At 34.7% G+C, this 22,927-nt stretch overlaps 1 protein-coding gene across 5 annotated transcripts in view; it reads left to right on the plus strand.

The window, feature by feature from the left end:
- LOC129514427 (pre-mRNA-processing factor 40 homolog A) overlaps positions 1 to 22,927 on the plus strand; it is a 59,229-nt gene that overhangs the window by 34,464 nt on the left and 1,838 nt on the right. For 2 of the 5 annotated variants that reach the window (XM_055332979.1, XM_055332984.1), the window contains exons 7-25: positions 287 to 407; positions 646 to 699; positions 2,242 to 2,266; positions 2,938 to 3,312; positions 9,140 to 9,248; positions 9,741 to 9,805; positions 10,134 to 10,298; positions 11,669 to 11,777; positions 12,607 to 12,757; positions 13,897 to 14,030; positions 16,743 to 16,857; positions 17,017 to 17,120; positions 17,230 to 17,346; positions 17,641 to 17,778; positions 18,103 to 18,198; positions 20,431 to 20,517; positions 20,620 to 20,716; positions 20,933 to 20,994; positions 22,128 to 22,259. In XM_055332979.1, the coding sequence (XP_055188954.1) occupies positions 287 to 407; positions 646 to 699; positions 2,242 to 2,266; positions 2,938 to 3,312; positions 9,140 to 9,248; positions 9,741 to 9,805; positions 10,134 to 10,298; positions 11,669 to 11,777; positions 12,607 to 12,757; positions 13,897 to 14,030; positions 16,743 to 16,857; positions 17,017 to 17,120; positions 17,230 to 17,346; positions 17,641 to 17,778; positions 18,103 to 18,198; positions 20,431 to 20,517; positions 20,620 to 20,716; positions 20,933 to 20,994; positions 22,128 to 22,259 (2,256 nt within the window). The remainder of the gene's footprint in view (positions 1 to 286; positions 408 to 645; positions 700 to 2,241; positions 2,267 to 2,937; positions 3,313 to 9,139; positions 9,249 to 9,740; positions 9,806 to 10,133; positions 10,299 to 11,668; positions 11,778 to 12,606; positions 12,758 to 13,896; positions 14,031 to 16,742; positions 16,858 to 17,016; positions 17,121 to 17,229; positions 17,347 to 17,640; positions 17,779 to 18,102; positions 18,199 to 20,430; positions 20,518 to 20,619; positions 20,717 to 20,932; positions 20,995 to 22,127; positions 22,260 to 22,927) is intronic. The other 3 variants (XM_055332980.1, XM_055332981.1, XM_055332982.1) reach the window with 3 other exon arrangements.

Genomic DNA, 22,927 nt, shown 5'->3' on the forward strand with positions numbered 1-22,927 from the left:
TGTTATCTTAAACAAGTTACTTTCTATAAGCAACAGTATAAATTAGAAATAATGGTATGGATGTTGCATATTATTGGAAAGATTAAATAATATTTCAAATAACATCACCTTCCCTGGTGGTCTAGTGGTTAAGATTTGGCGCTCTCAAATAACATCACCTAAGTATGCTGTGATTGGTAGCTTATCTCAAAAGCATTTGATTTGTAAAGATTCTGATAATATTTAGTGAAGCAGAGATGTGAATAATAAGTGATGGTATTAACTGAAGATTTTTATTTTCCTTTAGCAACTTTTATCTAAATGTCCCTGGAAGGAATACAAATCTGACTCTGGAAAGCCTTACTATTATAATTCTCAAACTAAAGAATCCCGCTGGGCTAAACCTAAGGAACTTGAGGATCTTGAAGGTAACACAGAAAAAAAATAATTTTTAATGTTAATTTTTTACATATCTATGTCATTCACATTGAAACAATCCTTCATAAATAGGATTGTTCAAACACAGGTCTTATTTTTAAAAATTAAATGATTAGAACGTTTTAAATGGTATAACCGTTTTATGGGCTCTTATTTTCTTGTTGCTCTAGATATCAGTTCTATAGATTTTAAATAGATTTTTATTTGATTTGATTCCACTGAAACTAGGATACCAGAATACCATTGTTGCTGGAAGTCTTATTACAAAATCAAACCTGCATGGTGAGCTGCTTTGATAATTCATTTTCTGTCATTATTTAACATTTTTTAGAGTATGTTACTAATGTTCACTAACCATAATTGGGTAAATCTGCAGTGAGAAATCTCTAATTAAAAATTCATTTAAGGGTTATATTATAAATGAGCTTGTAAATTTTAAAATTATACTTTGATTAAAAAAATTAATTTACCATTGGAAAATTGAATAAGGGCATCATGTACAGTATTTATAAATACAGCTGTTGAGACATACATATAATATGTGACTTCACCCATGTAGCAGATAGCAGAGTTCAGTTTAAAATTTTTAATATATTGTCAGACTATGCATTTAATGCTGATTTTATTTTAACACAACATTGCAAATTAGCTTTTATGTTTGTTATAGGAGGATTTTTAAAAATACCATGCTTCACTTACAAAGGGAGTATTTTTCATTATCCTTAACTATTTGAAATACCCCTGAAAATTGGGAAATACTACTTAATATAAAATCCAGTTCTTCAAATAGAGATTAGAGTGAAAATTGAGAATTCAGTTCTTTTACTCTCACTTTTGAAATAGAATCTGGTGTCATTAATTATCAACTTAGCAGTAATTGCTTAAGTAAAATGCTTAGAAGCATTTTAAGAAATGGAGCCAGTTAATTAGTCATCAGTGTGGAATGACATCTGACAGTGAAGAGAATAAAAATTTCCTAAAGGCACTATGGTCTTGTCTACTTACCTTTTTCCTGTGTCACGTAATTAGCTTGGATCATCATTGTATCTGAAAAATATGTTAATTTATGTTAGTAATAATGACTCCTATAGTATGTTTTGTCAGACATCCTAAACCTGCTTTCTGAAATGATTTCCATTAAAGGGGGATAAGTTTTTTAAGTACTTTGATAAAGTTCAGCTTTGTTATCAGTTATATGGACCATCTCATTCCCTAATGATGCTGAATATTTTTGTTACTCATAAAGAAAAATTAATTGGAGTGGAAGCTGAAATTGGAGTGGAAGTCTTTAAAGCTCTTTAAATTTCTATACTAGCATTGGCTAATAATAATGTAGATAGGTAGATTCCCATTTTATTCATGTAAAAAATATCAAGCTCATTTCTGATATAACCCTACTATAAGATAGTTGGTGTGCATAACTATCTATCTACCTGTCAATGCTAGTATATATGTGCTGGAATTTCATAATATGAATTTGGTACCTTTAAAATGATCAAATAGTTTAACCCCCCAGAGAAAATGCTGTTTTATTCCAGAATTATACAGATATTCTGAGTTCTGCAATAGCCCGTAGCCTTTGGGAAAGTAGCAGTGTGCAAAGAAACTTTACTAAAAACTGCTGTCATTTAAATTTGTCTTCTTTAATTGCTGTCTTGGAACTTTGGAGCAAGCATTTGCTCTGAAAAAGTTTGGGTTTTTTGGATGGTAAATTAAAATCTTATTGTATGAGAAACTTCTCCTTATCTCCCTTTAAAGTTTGTTTTCAGTGATTGTATTTAAAAACCATGTCATAGGTAACTGTTTTTTTTTTCTCCTTAATAGCAATGATCAAAGCCGAAGAAAGCAGGTAAGCAGTTTTGGACATCAGTACAATTTACAAATTTGGTATCTCCAATATGTAACATTCTTGTTTAACTATTTGCTTTATAGTATAAATAATATTTACCATGTTCAGCCTGATGGTGTGTTATCTTTGGAGGATTTGGGGTAGGGAAAAGAATATTTACCAAGATATATACAAAGGACAGTTTGCTAGATGGTAATTATTGGAATTTGGATTACATCCTTTGAATTAAGAAGCCTGTGTTACAGAAAAGTAACATATTTGGTTAAAGTTGGTTTGATTTAACTCCTGTATCCAGGTGTTCTTTGAATATATGAAATGAATAAAATTTAAAGTTCATATAGAAATTTATGATATAGGCCAAATTTTATGGTATGTAATACAATGTGATAGTAGGGCATTTTGTGATTGAAAACAATTGTTGGACTTCCGGAAGTGCAGATTGTTGCATGAGTCCCTATGCTATATTATCCTGGATGTTTGCTCAGTTAAGTCGAAGTAATCCAGTTTCATTGTTTTTAGTCTTCTCAGATAGCTTAATAGTTTGTCACATTGCCTTTCTCTCTTTTATAAATCTTATTCATTTGATTTTATGATAGACTATATTGTACGGCTTTCTGATTATTAACGAGATGACCAGTTTGTTGTTGTTGTTGTTATTTTTTAATATATAGTAAGCAAGAAGAGTGCACCACAACATCAACAGCCCCGGTTCCTACAACAGAAATTCCGACCACCATGAGCACCATGGCTGCTGCGGAAGCCGCTGCTGCTGTTGTTGCTGCAGCCGCAGCTGCTGCTGCTGCTGCGGCTGCAGCCAATGCCAGTGCTTCCACCTCTGCTTCAAATACTGTTGGTGGAACTGGTCCAGTTGTTCCTGAGCCTGAGGTTACTTCAATTGTTGCTACTGTTGTAGATAACGAGAATACAGTGACAATTTCAACTGAAGAACAAGCACAACTTACTAGTACTCCTGCTGTTCAGGATCAGAGTATGGAAGTATCCAGTAATACTGGAGAAGAAACGGCTAAGCAAGAAACTGTATCCGAGTAAGTTCAGTGACTTGTCTTTTGCAAAATTAAGACTTCATTAATGGAAGAAATTTTGAGTTTACTTGATAGCCATTCACTGTTTAAAATTTTTTTGAGTATCAAAACATGAACCTTTAGATAATCATTACCAAGGCTGAATTTTGTGGGCTCATGGTCTTAAATTGTTGAAAAACTATTCCTCAGAAGTTTTACAAACCAGACTTCAGAGACACAGGGCGAGGAACAAATTAAAGAGGAGTACCAAGCACCTTAGTAATCAAGATATGTCAGTTACCGTGCAGCAATTTTAAATTTTAAGTCAAAACTAATGCAAAAAAGCCCATGATTATTAAAATAATTAAATTTTAAATAGAGACAGGATTAGTATTATTAACTATTTTGCAACAGGCTCAAGTATGACTTAGCACAACTCTGCAAGGAAGTGCTATAGTTTGATGTTGAACAAATAGAAGCAAAGATTTAGGTAGACAAAAATATTTACTAGGGTGTAAGAAAACTGTTTAGTAGGGTGTAATTAAATTGGTATAACTTTTTAATGACAAAATAGCTGTATTTGTCAATCTGTAGTTTACATGTGCGTGTATTCTGTATCATCTGGTCATATTTCCTATGGCTGTGCTTTATATAGATATAAAAAGTAACCTTGAGCTAGGCTTCTTGACTTTAATGTCCACATATATTTTTTAAAAAACTGTTAACTGTGATGTCACATTCCATACGTGATCACCCATCTTCTTAATATTTAAACATTGATTTCATCTACCAACTTCTTGTTAAATATTCTTTATTTTATGTACAGCTCCCAAAGTGAAAATAGCTTTAAATTTTTTTCTGATGCTTCGAAGTTGAAAAAGGAATCTACATGGTATATTTGAAAGCATAACAGTAACATTTTTATGTATTTCCTTGTGCCCTTTTTTACGTTTTATTTCTTCTTTTAAGGATTTATTTATCTGAGAGAGAGAGAGAGAGAGAGAGAGAGAGAGCATACACACTTGTGTGGGGGAGGAGGGCAGGGGAAGAAGGAAAGCAGACTTACCCTCTGAGCGCAGAGCCCAACATGGGACTTCATCTCAGGATCCTAAGATCATAAAGCAAGAGTTGGATGCTCAACCAGCTAAACCACTGAGGCACCTGTTTTATTTTTTTTAATAATGTCTGCAGCCATCCTGGAGCTCCAACTCACAATCCCAAGATAAAAAGAGTCGGTTATTGGTCTGTTTAGGTTTTCGGTCCTTCCTGTTTCAGTTTTGGTAGTTTATAAGTTTCTAGTCCATCCATTTCTTCCAGATTGCCTAATTTTTTGGCATATAGTTGCTCATATGTTCTTAAAATCATTTGTATTTCCTTGGTGTCGCTCATGAACTCTTTCATTCATGATTTTATTAATTTGGGTTCTTTCTCTTTTCCTTTTGATCAGTCTGGCTCGGGCTTTATCTGCCTTATTAATTCTTTCATAGAACCACCTCCTAGTTTCATTGATCTGTTTTACTGTTCTCTTGGTTTCTATTTTGTTAAATTATGCTCTCATGTTTATTATTTCTCTTCTCTCTTAGGCTTTATTTGCTGTTCTTTCTCCAGATCCTTTAGGTGAAAGGTTAGCTTGTGTTTTTTGAGATTTTTTCTAGTCTTTTGAAAGAGGCTTGTAATGAAATATGCTTCCTCTTAGGACTGTCTTTGCCATATCCAAGGTTTTAAACAGTTGTGTTTTCATTTTTGTTAGTTTGCATGAATCTTTTTAAGTCTTTAATTTCCTGGTTGACCCATTCATTCTTTAGTAGGATGCTCTTTAACCTCCAAGTGTTAGAGTTCCTAACAGATTTCCTCCTGTGATTGAGTTTAAGTTTCAAAGCAGTGTGGTCTGAAAATATGCAGGGAATAATCCCAATCTTTTAGTATTGGTTGAGACTCAATTTGTGACCCACCCAGTATGTGATCTATTTTGGAGAAAGTTCCATGTGCAGTCGAGAAGAATGTGTGTTCTGTTGCAATAGGATGGAATATTCTGTGATTATCTGTGAAGTCCATCTGGTTGAGTGTGTTATTTTTCAAAGCCCTTGTTTCTTTGTTGATCTTCTGCTTCGATCTGTCTATTGCTGTGAGTGGGTTTTGGAAGTGTATTATTATGTATTTGTTTCTTTACTTTGGTTAGTAATTGGTTGGTATTATTGGCTGCTCCCGAATTAGGAGCATAAATATTTACAATCGATAGATCTTGCTGGGTAGGCCCTTTAAGTATGATACAGTGTCCGTCTCCATCTCTTACTACAGTCTTTGGTTTAAAATCTAATTTATCTAGTATGAGGATTGCTATCCCAGCTTTCTTTTGAGGTCCATTTGCGTAGTAAATGGTTCTCCATCCCCTCATTTTCAGTCTGAAGGTGTCTTTAGGTCTAAAATGAGTCCCTTGTAGACAGCATATGGATGGGTCTTGTTTTTTTTTTTTTTTAATATTTATTTATTCATGAGAGACACAGACGAGAGAGAGAGGCAGAGACACAGGCAGAGGGAGAAGCAGGCTCCATGCAGGGAGCCTGATGTGGGACTTGATCCCGGGACTCCAGGATCACACCCTGGACCGAAGGCAGGCGCTAAACCACTGAGCCACCCAGGGATCCCCGGGTCTTGTTTTTTAATCCAATCTGATACCATTTACTAATGGACTAAAAATCATAAGATACCTACGAATAAACCTGACTAAAGAGGTAAAGGATCTGTATTGTAAAAACTACAGAACACTTATGGAAGAAATTAAGGAAGACATAAAGAGATGGAAAAACATTCCATGCTCATGGATTGGAAGAGTAAATATTGTCAAAATGTCTATGCTGCCTGGAGCAATCTACACATTTGATGGAATCTCTATCAAAATACCAATGACATGTTTCACAGAGCTGAAACAAATAATCCTCAGATTTGTTTGGAACCAGGAAAGACCCCAAAAAGCCAGAGGAATGTTGGAAAAGAATGCCAGAGTTGGGGGCATCTTAATGCCTTACAAAGCTGTGATCAAGACAGCATGGCACGGCATGAAAACAGACACATAGGTCAGTGGAACAGAATAGACAACCCAGAAATGGACTTCGAACTCTATAGTCAACTAATCTTTTGACCAAGTATGCAAGAATATTCAATGGAAAAAAATAAACAGTCTCTTTAGTAAACAGTACTGGGAAAGTTGGACAGCCACATGCAGGAAAATGAAACTAGACCAATCTCTTACACCATACACAAAGATAAACTCAAAATGGTTGAAAGACCTAATGTGAGACAGGAATCCATTGAAATTCTAGAGAAGAACACAGGCAGCAACTTTTTTGACCTCGATGGCAGCAACTTTTTTGACCTCGATGACAGCAACTTCTTGCAATACACATCTCTAAAGGCAAGCGAAGCAAAAGCAAAAATGAACTTTTAGGACTTCATCAAGATATAAAGCTTCTGCACAGCAGAGGAAGCAGTCAACAAAACTAAAAGGCAGGCTGTGAAATGGGAGAAGATATTTGCAAATGACAGTTAAGGGGCTAATATCCAAGATCTATAAAGAACTTTAAAACACCCAAAAAACAAATAATCCCATCAAGAAATGGGCAGAAGACATGAACATACATTTCTCCAAAGAAGGCATACTGATGGCCAACAGACACATGAAAAATTGCTCAACATCACTTGGCATCAGGGAAATACAAATCAAAACCTCAATGAGATACCACCTCACACCAGTCAGAATGGCTAAAACTAACAAGTCAGGAAATGACCTTTTGAGGAGGATATGAAGAAGAAGGAATCCTCTTATTACACTGTTGGTGGCAAGCTGGTGTAAAGCCACTCTGGAAAACCGTATGGAGGTTCCTCAAAAAGTTAAAAATAGAGCTAACCCTATGACCCAGCAATTGCACTACTATCTACCCCAGAGATACAAATGGAGTAAAAGTGCACCCCAATGCTCATAGCAGCAGTGTCTGCAATAGCCATAGTGTAGAAGGAACTGAGATGTCCTTCAACAGAAGAATGGGTTAAGAAAAGGTGGTGTGTGTGTGTGTGTGTGTGTGTGTGTGTATTATATATATAATAATATACACATTAATACACGATAATATATATTACATATATATAATATACACAATGGAATATCACTCGACCATCAGAAGGGATGAATATCTACCATTTACATCAACATAGATGGGACTAGAGGGTATTAAGTAAAATAAGTCAATCAGAGAAAGACAATTACATGGTTTCCCTCATATGTAGATTATAAGCAGTAGTGGAGAGGACTACAAGGGAAGGGAGGGAAAACTGGGGAAAAAAGTCAGGGAGGGAGACAAAGCATGAGAGACTATTAACTCTGGGAAACAAACTGGGGGTTGCTGTAGTGGGGAGGTAGGTGGCGGATGGAGTAACTGGGTCAAGGACATTAAGGAAGGCACGTGATGTGATGAGCACGGAGTGTTATACACAACTGATGAATTACTGACCACTACATCTAAAACTAATGATGTACTATATATATTGGCTAATTGAATTTAAATTAAAAAAAGATACATACTCCAGCATGTTGAATGATTATTATTTACATATATGTAAATTTCAGTGTTCTGACAGACATTGAAAGTTTTGGGATGGTGTTTTATATATCCTTTTATACTTTTTTTTTTTTAAAGATTTTATTCATTCATGAGAGACACACAGAGAGGGGCAGAGACATAGGCAGAGAGAGAAGCAGGCTCCCTGTGGATCGACCGGACCCCAGGATCATGTCCTGAGCCAAAGGCAGATGTCCAACCGCTGAGCCACCCAGGCATCCCTATACTTTTATTTTTCTTTCTACAATTTGTTTTTCATAATTTCAGCAACAAACAATTACTTTCTGCTTATTTTCTTTCTAGTATTTCCTTCTAGTACCTGAATCGTCATAATCTTTTTAATTTCTGCAACATATACCATTTACAGGTGGTAATTTTTGACTGGGCCCTTTATACTATTTCTGATAATTTTGAATAAATTTCCCAAAGTAAGGTTACTTGACTCAGAGGGTATGAATATATTTTGTGTAGTTGCTCCATTTAATATTTGCTCCATTCTCTTCTCCTAAGCATTCTGGTTCATTTTTTTTTCCCCTGCATTTTTACCTTTATATAGGAAGAGATGTTAGTATTATATGATCTTTTCATTTTATAAAGACCCCCAAACTAGTGCAGTTGGTAACTCTTGAATATTTTCATTCTTTTTGTTTGATATCAATGTTTGACATACTTTTTTGTGAATTACAAAAGAATATATATATATACTTTCAGTTTTGTGGATCAGTCTTAAAATGATGCAGTTCTGTGGTAGCATATAAGAAGCCATAATATATAAACTTATGAGTAGAACTATATGTATAGAAACAGATAGTGGGCTAGATTTGGTTCTCATGAATTGTAGTTTTTCCTATCCTGATTTAGGTACCCTCAATATCTTTATATTTATGCACACTTGCCCAAATCCTTAGTTACTAAGGCACTAAAATGAAAACACTAGGTAAGTTTTATAGACCATTTAAAAGTATTCATTTGTGGACTAGTGGAACTAATGTTCTAGTGTCACTGTTTTTTTAGAGGCCCCTATGCAGGGTCCTAATAACTGAATGTTCCAGGAAAAAAATGTATTACCTTTATGTCTTTATGTTTAAGTAAGTGTGTAGGGTTCATACGGGAGAATTTATTCTAAAATTATAAAATTTAACCTCAATATCAAATGCTTAAATGATTAAAACATTGTTTTTATAAGCGAAGCAAATGTTTACTTAAGTTATAAATACCATATTTAAATTTCCTTCTAGTTTTACTCCAAAAAAAGAAGAGGAGGAAAGCCAACCAGCAAAAAAAACCTATACTTGGAATACAAAGGAGGAAGCAAAGCAAGCATTTAAAGAATTATTGAAAGAAAAGGTATTAAAGATTTTTACATGACATGCCATAATAATAAAGTTACTGTTTAATGCAATCAGCACCTTGATGCCTTTTTTGAAAATGCTAATCTCATAAAATGTTGTAACCAAAAATGAACTAAAGTTTTTTTGAGAATATTTTTGTGAAACTGATTTTAACCAAAAAAAATTTTTGTGAATAGTGTATTACACAGCACATTCCACCTCTGTATGTAATTATAATGGTTTTTTATTCATAATCTTTTATCTTTTAACCAGGAGTCGTAAGAAAAGTATCCTTGCTCTGTTTAAATTTCAGTTTAAGTTTTCTTTTTAGTCTGTACATATATTACCCAGGTTTGCCTTGGTTCAATAAGAAATTATTAGACCTCTTTCAAACTTGAGCAAAGGGAAGTGCTTGATGTTTGCAGTGAGTATTATACTTTATTTCCTGTTGTATGACTTTTACAGTATTTGTGCAAAATTTTAATTTTTGTCATTAAATGGTTTTCAGCGGGTACCTTCTAATGCTTCATGGGAACAAGCTATGAAAATGATCATTAATGACCCAAGATACAGGTAATACTTGAAGTTTTTTATTTACTTTTCCAACTCTAGCAAATTCACAATTGTGTAAAATAGTGTAACTTCTGACTTTGTCTTCTGTTATTTTGGATACCAAGAATAGTTGTTTTATGTCAGATATGAACCAAAAAGCTTCTCATTCAATTTGAGTACAGATGAAATTAGAAGTTTTTGTAAAAGAGAAATTATTCTCTGTAATCATTTCTTAATTTTTTATATCTTATTGAAATTTTCTTGATTTGTGAAGTCATTTTTTTCTTCAAAGTATTGACATTTGATCATCCTGCTTTCATTTACTCTTATATGGTATATTTCTCTTTAGTGCTTTAGCAAAGTTGAGTGAGAAAAAGCAGGCTTTTAATGCTTACAAAGTCCAGACAGAAAAAGAAGAAAAAGAAGAGGCAAGATCAAAATACAAAGAGGCCAAGGAATCCTTTCAACGTTTCCTTGAAAATCATGAGAAAATGACTTCCACAACCAGATACAAGTAAGATATTTAGTAATGCATAGTGTGTGTTTATTGCACTGTTTTTGTTTTTTTTTTTAAAGATTTTATTTATTCATGAGAGAGACAGAGAGAGAAAGAGGCAGAGACACAGGCAAGAGGGAGAAGCAGGCTCCATGCATAGAGCCCGACGTGGGACTTGATCCCGGGTCTCCAGGATCATGCCCTGGGCTGAAGGTGGCGCTAAACTGCTGAGCCACCCAGGGATCCCCTATTGCACTGTTTCTATATCAGACTTTGCCAAGTACAGTACCTCACCCAAAGTAGATGCTTATTAAAGCTAAATGGGTAGGAGCGTGGCAGTTTCATAAGGTACAAGATAAATCAGAAGTTAAATGTGGAATTTAACGTATTGACTTCCTGAATTATTAATTAGAGACTAGAACAATAGAGGGGTAGACAGTGTAATAATTAAAGCCTGACTTCTTTAATATAAAAATTGAGGGATGCCCGGGTGGCTCAGATGGTTAAGCATCTGACTCTTGATCTCAGCTCATGTCTTGCTTTCAGGGTAGTGAGTTGAAGCCCCACATTGGGGGTGGGGAGAGCTTCAACTCCACACTGGGCATGGTGTCTACTTAAAAAAAAAAGGAATATATATATATATGATACATATATAACGTTTTTGCAATAAATTACGTGCTTCCTTATTTTCCTCAGTCTTCTAGAAAAGCATTAGTTGAAGATTCTTCATTTCTTTAAATAGTCCTATTTTATGTATTAACTAAATTTCTGGCATCTTTTTGAAGTCTATGATTTAGTTCCATGGATAGTTCTTTAGTGTCTGTAGCTACCCTAAAAAATACAGTCTTGACTAGAAAACATGGCGCAATTAGAACTTAGGCGCTCCTTGGGGTGCCTGGATGACTCAGTAGATTATACATCCAACTCTTGGATTTGGCTCAGGTCATGATCTCAGGGTCATGAGATGGAGCCCCCCCCCCCCCCCCCATCAGGCTCCTCGTTAGCAGACATCTCTTTGGGATTCTCTTTCCTCCCTCTGCCCCTCCCGCCTCTCCCTCACCTTCTCTCATTCTCCCTCCCTCTCTCTCTCTCACAGATAAATAAATCTTAAAAAAAAAAAAAACCCACCTCATCTCTAGGGAGAAATGGAGGCCTAAGCTATTTTGTTCTTTTCTTAATTATCCAAAAGATTTTCTATATAATATACTCATGAACTTATAGTGTTCATTGGGTGGTTCTAAACTTAATATACAGTTAATGTACTTAATATCCAATTAAAGTACTTAATATACAATATAAAGTGCTCAATATACTTAATATATAATAGCTTAAAAATAATTTTTATTGAGTAATATATAATACAGGGTAACATTTAATTTTTTTAATAGAAAAGCAGAGCAAATGTTTGGAGAGATGGAAGTCTGGAATGCAATATCAGAACGTGATCGTCTTGAAATCTATGAAGATGTTTTATTCTTTCTTTCAAAAAAAGAAAAGGTATTATCCACTCTTAATTATTGGTGTTTATAGATATAACAAGGTATTTCTTCATTCTGATTAGGAGTTACTTTATAACACTCATTTTTGTTGTTTGGTTTATTCACTTTATGTGGTGTAGCAGATCTCAATATTAGAAGTGGATAGCTCCTGTAATAGTAGATATTGATGTGGACACACTAGGTATGGAATTATTCAATTGTTACTTGAGTTGTCATTAATCGGCTGTCTTACGCCAACTTTGAAAGATACTTTCTTTTTAAGCTCATTAGGTTTTTAAAATACTCAGTATTTTTGTTTATATTGCATTTCTATATATTTTCTATACAAGAACAGTAGTAATATATAATTGTTACCACTAAAATGTGCTTGCACGACGATAGTATTTTAAAACACCTTGTTATCTATTTTATTACTCAATAAGTTGTGTCTCATTCAGTCTTAAAGAGATTTATAGAAATGTAAGTATTAACAAAAATTGAACATAACTAAAAGTGGTTGGAGACTGTGGCATTTACCTAATGCGTGACTTGTCAAGAGTAACTTTCATTTTACATTCTGTTGATGCATAGTTCTATAGGAAGAGAGATTTATGGAATTGTTGGGGAGATAGGGTTCCCAGAATCCAGATTCTTAGGAGAAAGGTAAAAGAAAAATTGAAGGTAAGCAGTTACCAAGCCAAACACTTTGACAAGACCACTGGAAAAGTAGTGTTGGTATTAAAAGTAAATGGATAACATGAAACTTGAGCATCACTTAGAATTTGATTGCAGTTCAAATACTATACTTTCTTTGAATCTCAAAACGTGTATTCATTCTTTTGATTTAGGAGCAAGCAAAGCAGTTACGAAAGAGAAATTGGGAAGCCTTAAAAAATATACTTGACAACATGGCTAATGTAACATACTCTACTACCTGGTCTGAAGCCCAACAGTATCTGATGGATAATCCAACTTTTGCAGAAGATGAGGAATTACAAAGTAAGACTAGTGACTAAATGGGAGAAAGTTTTTTATTCTTTTTTATTTTTTATTTTTTTATTTTATTTATGACAGGCACACAGTGAGAGAGAGAGAGAGGCAGAGACACAGGCAGAGGGAGAAGCAGGCTCCATGCACCGGGAGCCCGATGTGGGATTCGATCCTGGGTCTCCAGGATCGCGCCCCGGGCCAAAGGCAGGCGCCAAACCGCTGCGCCACCCAGGGATCCCGGGAGAAAGTTTTTTAAAGTCAACAGCGAAGAATTCTCACTTTTTTTATGAGATTACTAAATGAATTTTTATACAATTGTTTGTCTATTCCTTTTTTTTTTTTTCTAAGGTGAGGGAGAGCTAGAGGGAAAGGGCGAGAGGGAGAGAATCTTCACAATCTTGAGAACATGACGTGAACTGAAATCAGAAGTCAGATGCTTAACTAACTGAGCTACTACTACCCAGGCAGTCTCTGTCCATTACCAATAGAGTGTTTTGTTGATTTCCTTTCATTATTCAGGAAGAAAATATTAGCTTTATCAGATAATCCTTAAAGTATGTTTGTCATAGATAAACATGAAATTATTTTTGCCATTTTTATGTAATTTAGTAAGAATCCGATTAATTACCACAGTTTTACTCATACTGTCTCCTTGAGGTAATGGCTTTAGAGTTTTGCAAACACCAAAAAAAAATGTATTAGTATTATCATGCCTTAAGCTTCCCCAGGTTCTTTTTCTGACTGACTTCGTTGCTTTTTAAATTATAGCTTTCTGGATTACCCCTCTGAATACTGTGCTTTTATTCAGTAGGTGTGGGGTAGGGCCTAAAATTCTATCCTGTGAAAAAAGCTCCTTAGGTAGTGCTAATGTTGCTGACAAATTTTACAGTAACAGTTTTATTTCCCTTAATTGTGTCTTGTCACATGGTCTTTCTTTCACCCTCAAATTCAAGATATCTTTTAATGAGGTTGTTTTGGAATTTTTTTAAAAACATATTTTCTAGTTAGATGATTACAAGTTATATTTGAGTTTAATTATAAGTATTTTGGAAAGCTGATTTTGAAATTTATAGGAAGTTAATGTAATAAACTGCTTTCCTTACTGATACTGGACATTTTAATTTTTCTTTAACTGTAAAAATCTCTAGACATGGATAAAGAAGATGCATTAATTTGCTTTGAAGAACACATCCGAGCTTTAGAAAAGGAAGAAGAAGAAGAAAAACAGAAAAGTTTGCTGAGAGAAAGGAGACGACAGCGGAAAAATAGAGAATCTTTTCAGGTAAATTAAGTCTCTTCTCTAGCTTTAATTTCTTACCATAGTTTGTGAACTTAAACAATAATAGAAACAATTTTGAGACCCCTTTATCCCAGATCATTAGGCTTTGTGAAGGATCCATACACATTTAACTCAAGTGCTACAATTAGTTTTGGATGCATCTAAGGAAAACAGCCATTTTAGGCCAGGGGAACATAAGAGGCTATAGCAGATTTGATATTTAGCACTGATAAGTCAATTAAGGTTTCATCTGGGAAAGAGGAATTGCATGATAGAAGACTGAAAAGAAAGTATGTGTGATGACTGATTCATAGTAGTTGATATTTAGATATTTAGTGTGTAGAGAAGAGTATAGTACGGGGTATGTAATTTTGGGATAGGCCATAGTTCTTAAACACTATAGAAGACGAAATTATGTATCCTTTATATAGGCCAGTGGTTCATTTTCACCTCCAGATACCACTTTTATCCTCTCATTAATAGGGAACATCATTTTTACATTTTGTGTTTCACCAGATTGCCCATTTCAATAATTACATTACTAGCAACATTAATTGCTTACTGCTATACGTTTTAGATTGATAATCACTTAAATTTTATTACAGCCTTATGAGAGTTGGGTAATATTTTTGTTATGTCCATTTATACAAGGAAATTGACTTAGGTGAAGTGACTTAACCAAATTCGACGACTGATTAGTGGTGCCAGAATTTGAATCTATACAGTCTTAATTACAAAATCTCTTCCATTAAACATTCTATGAAGATTTTTTTAAGATTTTACTTATTTCTTTGAGAGCGTGAGATCACCAGCAGGGAGGAAAGGCAAAGGGAAAAGCAGACTTCCTGTTGAGTAGAGAACCAGATATGGGGCTCATTCCTAGGACCCCAGTATCATGACCTGGGCTGAAGGCAGATGCTTAAAGGACTGAGCCAGCCAGATGCCCAACACTGTATTAAGATAAATGCTAAATTACAGTGACTTGAACAGACTTATTTCTCCTTTAATGATAATTTTTTGGTGTAGAGTTGTGCCCATTGCCATTTCCTAAGGTAGTAATTCTCACAAATTTGTGTGCATCTGAATTACCAAGTAATCCCTGCCCGGTGTGGGGCTTGAACTCACAACCCCAAGATTAAGTGTCACATGCTCTACCAATGGAGAGCCAGGCATCCCACCTAGAGGGCTTTTAAAATAAACTCTTTATGTCATGCGGAAGGTCACTTAAATCATCTTAAATGACATAGTCAATAGCATTACTTCAGTCCTTATTCCTAAAACTTTAGTATTTATTAATCTTATGGGTTCTTTTATTATAGTGGTTTCCTATAAGGATCATGCAAAATATTCTTAGAACTACATGTTTCTTGAGCTTCACCCCTAGAATTTGATTTACTAAGTCTAGGGTGGGTGGGTTCCGAGAATATATATTTCTAGGAGGTTTCTAGGTGATAGTGATGCTTCTGGCCCATACTTCGAGAATTGTCCTGGGCCATTAGCATTCTATTCATGTTTAGGAGTTTGTTGTCCACATTATCAGATTTCAGCTTGAAAGAAGTTGAAAGGACAGTTTGTTTTTGTTTTTGTTTTTTAAAACAGTGATTAGAAGTTTTACTCTACTTCATAGTTAGCTGCTGAGAATTTAGTCTCATTGCTGTAAGTAAAAACAAAGGAGGCTAGAAAACGTAGATTTTAACTGAGTAGCCTTGTGCCTAGGAAGAACATATTTTTAGGTTTTTTAATATTCTGCAACTGTTGAGCTTTAATGGCTCTTAAGGTTTTGCAGTGGTTTAAAATAAGACCTAAGGTAATCTAGGTTACAGAAAATAGATTTGGTAATCTTCAAAATCATTGCTATATACTGATGACCTATCTTAGTTCAGACGAACCACATTTCATGTACTTTAAGCTACATTTGACCTGTGTCTACTATATTGAACAGTGCAGACATAGAAATTTTAACAGAATTTTGAGCCATAGGTCTTTAGAGATATTTATTCAGTTAAACACCCGAAGGATTTGGGGAAGCAGGATGTGTAAATTGTTGAGTATAAAAGCCCCAGTATGTTGCCCTGAAAATCAGCAAATAAGGAAAAAGGATAAAGAAGAGAAATTAGAATAAGCACATAGATTTAGATTTAGGGTATAAATTTAACATAGAAGAAAGGAAATCGGTTTTTAAATCAGATATGTGGTTGAGTCTCGGTTCTTCAAACTACTGTATTACTTCAGTAAAATTCATGGGCTTAAAGATCCATATTTGTTAATTAAAAATTAAAAAACAAAACCAGCCCAAACACGTTGGGTACTACATCTGAAAACAAAAAGTGTGTTTTACAGGAAACATGTAACACATTCTTTAGCATCATCATTAGAGACAGTACCCAATATTTCTCCTTAACTTTGTGTGTGTGTAACTAAACTGAAATGATGTTCCATCTTAAGGGACAATAAACTGAAGTCTGGAAAATAATATAGCTTTTCAAAGATCCTTTTCTCTGAAGCGCAGAAGAGAATTTTGCCTAAAAGCAGATTTTATTTTCATCAAAGAGCAATATTCTTTGTACCTTACACATATTTGGGATACATTGGTACAAGAGTTTCAAATATTGCTGTTTTTAGTGTGTTTTCATGTTACACTAATATTTCTAATGTCCTTAAAGATGACTTTTCAGTATAATTGGTTTTTGTTATTGTTGGCTTTTCCCTCCCCAGATATTTTTAGATGAACTGCATGAACATGGACAACTGCATTCTATGTCATCTTGGATGGAATTGTACCCAACAATTAGTTCCGACATTAGGTTTACTAATATGCTTGGTCAGCCGGGTGAGATTCTTTTCTTCCCAATTTATAGTTATGATAGTAGTTGGAATGGGCCAGAGAGACAGGTGGCTGTGCTGGGGAATGGAGGGGTGCTTTATTTTGTTTTATAAACAAAAAAGTAATTGCAGCTCTTTGGTTAGAGCTAGCTTTTGACTTCTTTAGTTTTTTCATTAGGATCTACTGCACTTGACCTTTTCAAGTTTTATGTTGAGGATCTTAAAGCACGTTATCATGATGAGAAGAAAATAATAAAAGACATTCTAAAGGTAAACACTACACTTACTATTTACTGTTAATCTCCAGTATATTTTAAGTCGATATTGTGTTCCTTTTTTTTTATGTATTATTGTTGTTAACAAGGTTTCTCTTTCTTAGGATAAAGGATTTGTAGTTGAAGTAAATACTACTTTTGAAGACTTTGTGGCCATAATCAGTTCAACTAAAAGATCCACCACATTAGATGCTGGAAACATTAAGTTGGCTTTCAACAGTGTAAGTTATCAGCTCTTCTATGGAAAACAACTACTTTTGTACGGTTTTTAATATATTCAGCTAAAAGTACTTAAGCTGTAGGCTCCCGAATTAAAGGAATACAGCTAGAATTTTACTGAAAAGTAAAATAAAATAATGTATTTAGATGATTGGCTAATGATGAAGTTTCCTTTGCTCAAATTAAATTGTGTTTTAAGTTGGCTCATAACTTATAAATGATGAGAGAATGCTTAAATTAAGAACGAATTACTTCAATTGTACTATTATAACTGGTTAAATATGATTTTATAAAAGTTACTAGAAAAGGCAGAAGCCCGTGAACGCGAACGAGAAAAAGAGGAGGCTCGGAAGATGAAACGAAAAGAATCTGCATTTAAGAGTATGTTGAAACAAGCTACTCCTCCAATAGAATTGGATGCTGTCTGGGAAGATGTATGTATAATTGTAAATTGTTTCTAATGATCTTTTTCCTTTACAATTGAAGATAAAAATATCTTTAATTCCCCTCCCATTTTATAGCCTCAAAAAGAAGCTGAAGTAGAGTATACATTGAATATATTGAGAATATTTAAAAGTTTAAAGTCAGCTCTGACCCTGCATTTAGGAATATTTATTAAAAAATGATTTGGACTTCAGAGGAAAAGAAATCCTTTGAGAGGATGGGGCTGTGACCTTTACTACTGGCTATTGTGATTCTTATTAGCCATATTGGTATACTTCTCTTGTTATTCATGTGTTCATATCTGAATGTTTCAGATCCGGGAGAGATTTGTAAAAGAGCCAGCATTTGAGGACATAACTCTAGAGTCTGAAAGAAAACGAATATTTAAAGATTTTATGCATGTGCTTGAGGTAATTTTAGTATTCTTGTAATTAATTCGACTGTTACAAAATACATAAGAATAGAAGCCCAAATTGAATTAAAATTGATCAAAGTTTGTTTCTTAAATTATACTGCTTTTTTTATTATACAGCTTCTATACAAATGTCATTTACCTGAGATGGTTAAGGAAATGATTTTTCTATAGAAACTGCCTTTGAGCATAAGAAACTAAGTTTGCACGTGAACGTAAGATGTGTTTGTGGAGAGAGTTCATACTTATGTTTTTACAGTGTTTTAGAAATTCAACAATTTAGCAGCCTCCTATAATGACTTTGGTAAATCTAAAGAAAACTTAAATAGCTTTTAAGCACGCATTTCAAATATTACACTATGTTAGATGTGTTCAATGCTCAGGGAGATCTGGAAATAATGGAATAAGTAAGTCTGTGTTAAAATAAGTAATGATAAAATTGCAAGTTACTCCATTAGCTGAATAAGAGTATTTTGATGAAGATTTTAGGTGTAGGTACTTGTATATAGTAAATATGCTAAATTGACCAGTAATTACTCAATAGAATTTGGTGCCTATGTGGGTCCAGACACTGTTCTAACAGTTTTACAAACACACACTACATATATGAACTTAATCCTCACAACAACTCTGTGAAGTTATAGATGAGCAGACCGAGGTAAAGAAAAGTAATTTGAAGGGAAAAGATTCCAGCCCAGGCTGTTTGACTCCAGGGTTAATGCTTTTAACAAATAACACTACCCTGCCAGTTCTGGACATAGTGATACTTTGTAACACATTGAAAGCTGGCATATATTTAACATTAGAGTGTTGGCATGGTATGGTCATTGGTCACTCACTGCAGGTCACTTAACTGTCCACTGTTTCCTTGGATTTCTTGTTCTTGATGAATTTCATTGTTAACATGCATCCACATGCATCTTTATTTTCTCCTAGCTGCCTCAAGATCCAGCCCTCTTGGCCTCTAGGTCTCTTCAAAGCTGGGAGCTTGTTAGACATTCAGAATCTCAGGCCGCATTGGCAGAAATCCTGTATCAGAATCATCATTTCAATAAGAATCTAAAGCACTCGAATAGAATGTACATTTGTGAGAAGCTCTGCTCTAATTAGTGTCTTAACATTGTCTCCCAGTTCATAATCAACATTAAAATTCTCTGGTGATCTGTATTGGGAACGTGCTGAGGTCGTAAATGGTCATAAGGAAGAGGCTCTTCCTCTGGAAGAGGAATAAGTTTTGTGATCCTAGTAATCTGAGCTTTTGAGTTAGAAGAGGAGGAAAAATTCAGCATTCAGTGACAGTAAAAGGAGCTTTCCTTCTTAGATATTTAATTTCCATTTACTTGTAAACTGAAGCAGAATTATTTTAAAGGCCATAGATGTTTGGGGGCAAGGAGCTTTTTTACTGCAGCATTAATAAATGAATTAAAATCCACAGAGACCTTTCCTTTTTTGATTTGATGTGGTGTTAGATTAGAGTCAGATTGTCTTTGGAGTTCTTAATGTTTGACTAAGAAGGGAATGCTCCTTGGTAGAGAGAAAAAAGGATTAGATTTTGCTTTATTCTGAGTGCGTCATTTATCTTGGTCAAGGATAACTCTGAGGTAGTTCATTTTCGTGGTGCTAATAATAATAAGCCTAGCCAGATTCATCATAAAAATCATGTCTGACTGTAATTTCATTTCATTGGTTTTTAAAGCAATGTGCCTGTTCTACAGGTGATACTTTTCTGAAGTATATCACTTGTCCCTACTATAGCATACCATTCTCATTCCTTTTTTTTTTTTTTTAATTTTTTTTTTTTTTTTTTTTTTTTATTTATGACAGTCACAGAGAGAGAGAGAGGCAGAGACACAGGCAGAGGGAGAAGCAGGCTCCATGCACCGGGAGCCTGATGTGGGATTCGATCCCGGGTCTCCAGGATCGCGCCCTGGGCCAAAGACAGGCGCCAAACCACTGCGCCACCCAGGGATCCCCCATTCTCATTCCTATAAGAAGTGCTTTCTTTCATATTTGTTCTGTTTAGATGTTGAAATGAGTCAGAATGGGATGGTTAGGAAGGAACAGAACATTTTAACTGACAACTGCAGCTTCATGAAAGTACATCCTAAATGTGCAAAATGAACGAAATTTTCACTCTAATAACTTATTTTTATAGCATTAAAGATTCTTCACAATCTGCTGTCTGAAGTCAATGTTAACTTTTGAAAATCTTTTCCTTTTGCACCTGTAGCATGAATGTCAACATCATCATTCAAAGAACAAGAAACATTCTAAAAAATCTAAAAAACATCACAGGAAACGTTCCCGCTCTAGATCGGTAAGGAAGTTTATCATGACACTATAAGTGTATTGGCACTGTAAGTGTATTGAAGTATTTGTTAATAACATCATTATGGATGAAATTATGTGTATTTTATAGGGATCAGATTCAGATGATGACGACAGCCATTCAAAGAAAAAAAGACAGCGATCAGAGTCTCGGTCTGCCTCAGAACATTCTTCTAGTGCTGAATCTGGTAAGCATTTCTTTTAACTTGCCATTGGTTAAGTGCCCAATGCTTGGTTTCAGCTCAGGTCTTGATTTCTCCTGGATTGAACCCTTGTCTGCCGAAGACTTATCTCCCTGCCTACTCCCTGCCCCCTAGCATTAGCGCTCAGAAATTAAAGAAAAAAAGGTATTGGCACTTGGATGTCCTCAAAGTCAGACATTTTTTTCTTTTCATGCTGCTTAGAGAGAAGTTACAAGAAGTCAAAAAAGCATAAGAAGAAAAGCAAGAAGAGGAGACATAAATCTGTAAGCAAGCTTTAATTTTTATACTGCCCCTAGCTTTAGCCCTTATCTTATTCAGTGGCGATAGAACCCTTTTCTGTCTACTCCTGTGCAGTCTAGCACAGTTCTAGTGGACACCTGAACTCAGGAATTACATCATTTGTCTTCACCATAATCTTCCATTAAAACCTTCCGGTGAACTTTTAAAATAAACACACATCAGTGTTAAGATTCCCACTCTGGCTTTTTAAAGCAATCTTAGAGAAAGACCCAAGTGTTTGTGTATGTCTTGCAGTTGTGGTGAGAATCTTAAGTCTAAATGTTCACCTCCTTCTCTACTCTTAGTTCTTAATTTTACGTATGTATCAAGATATCCTAAGGAGGTTTTTTTGAAACATAAGTGAGTAGGTGTTTATTACCTATTGAGATTTTTTTTCCTTCGTGCCACTCACTCGAATTTGTACATATCTAATAAAGGATCAATTATTTAGGCAGTGACATTGCCATTTCTTTTTAATTTTTTTGACATTGCCCTTTAAATCCTGCTTTTTGGGGCACCTGGGTGGCTCAGTCGGTTAAAAGTCCATCCAGCTCTTGATTTCTGCTCAGGTCATGATCTCCAGGATTTAAGTTCAGGTTCTGTACTCATCATGGAGTCTGCTGAAGATTCTCTTTCTCCCTTTCCCTTTGTCCCTCCCCTTGCTCTCTCTAAATAAATAAACTCCTTTAAAATAAATAATCCTGCTTTTCAGTTATAGTTTTGAGAGAGGAATTTTATTATATGATGGTCAACCTATTAGGTGATTAACCTAATCACAGCATTCTGTACACATAGCTGAACAAAAAAACCAATATTTTATTGGGTTGGTGGAAAGTGTGATGTTTGTCTACTTTTACATTATAGGCATACTCCCATTTTGTATGCTTCCCTACTTTAGTGAAACTCTTTCGATGTTAAAATGTCACCCTTCCCAAAGGATAGACAGACTCCCTCCATTGAATCTTGGATATGTTCCAGAATCCTTGAGGTTACTAGTTCAGATTTCACTGCACTAGGAACACATGCCCTATGATAATATATAATATATAGATGTTCTTAAATATTATCTATATGGTTTTCTTCATCAAAATGCTAATGTTATTTTTTATTTACATAGGACTCTCCAGAGTCAGATGCTGAGCGAGAGAAGGATAAAAAAGAAAAAGACCGAGAAAGTGAAAAAGATAGAACTAGACAAAGATCAGAATCAAAACACAAATCACCTAAGAAAAAGACTGGAAAGGATTCTGTAAGTATTCAGAATTATTTCATACCTGGGTTTCCAGAATAGAAAAAATAGATACTGTGGTTAGTATGACATTGATTGACTTTTTCTAGGTTAGCTACCATTTGAAGAAAATGAAGAAAATTTAAAGAATATAAGAGACTCAGATCAGGGTTTCTCAGATCACGGGTTCTCCAGATACACACTAAGTTCAGTTTCAAAATGTTAACTTTGTAGGAGTAATCATTGTGAGAGAAGAGGTAAGGGCAGAGGGATAGGAGGGGACTAAAAGCCAAAGTTAACATTTTAATATCAAATTAGTCTTTAATTTCTCACGTGTGTGTGTGTGTGTGTGTGTGTGTGTGTGTGTAAACGACAGCACAGTAACACCGATTGTCTTAGCCTTGCCATTCTTCCACAAATACTGTGAACTTAACAGGAGTAATGCTACTAAATCAACCTATGACCATCCCTTTAGTGTTTTAATTCAGTTGATATGAAGGTTCTTTTTAAAAGCTGCCCTGGTGAGTTTCATGCACATCCTTGGTGAAGAATGAAGATTTTCTGAATACTTAATAACAGCGTTTAACAATAACAGCGTTTAACAGTTTGTTCTTTGTAACCAGTTAAATGAAATCTCTGAAGGAAGGAGAATAGATGAACTATCTACTTTTTAAAGATTGTTTTTCACA

Source organism: Nyctereutes procyonoides, unplaced genomic scaffold, assembly GCF_905146905.1.
Source record: "Nyctereutes procyonoides isolate TBG_1078 unplaced genomic scaffold, NYPRO_anot_genome, whole genome shotgun sequence".
NCBI classification, from domain to species: domain Eukaryota; kingdom Metazoa; phylum Chordata; class Mammalia; order Carnivora; family Canidae; genus Nyctereutes; species Nyctereutes procyonoides.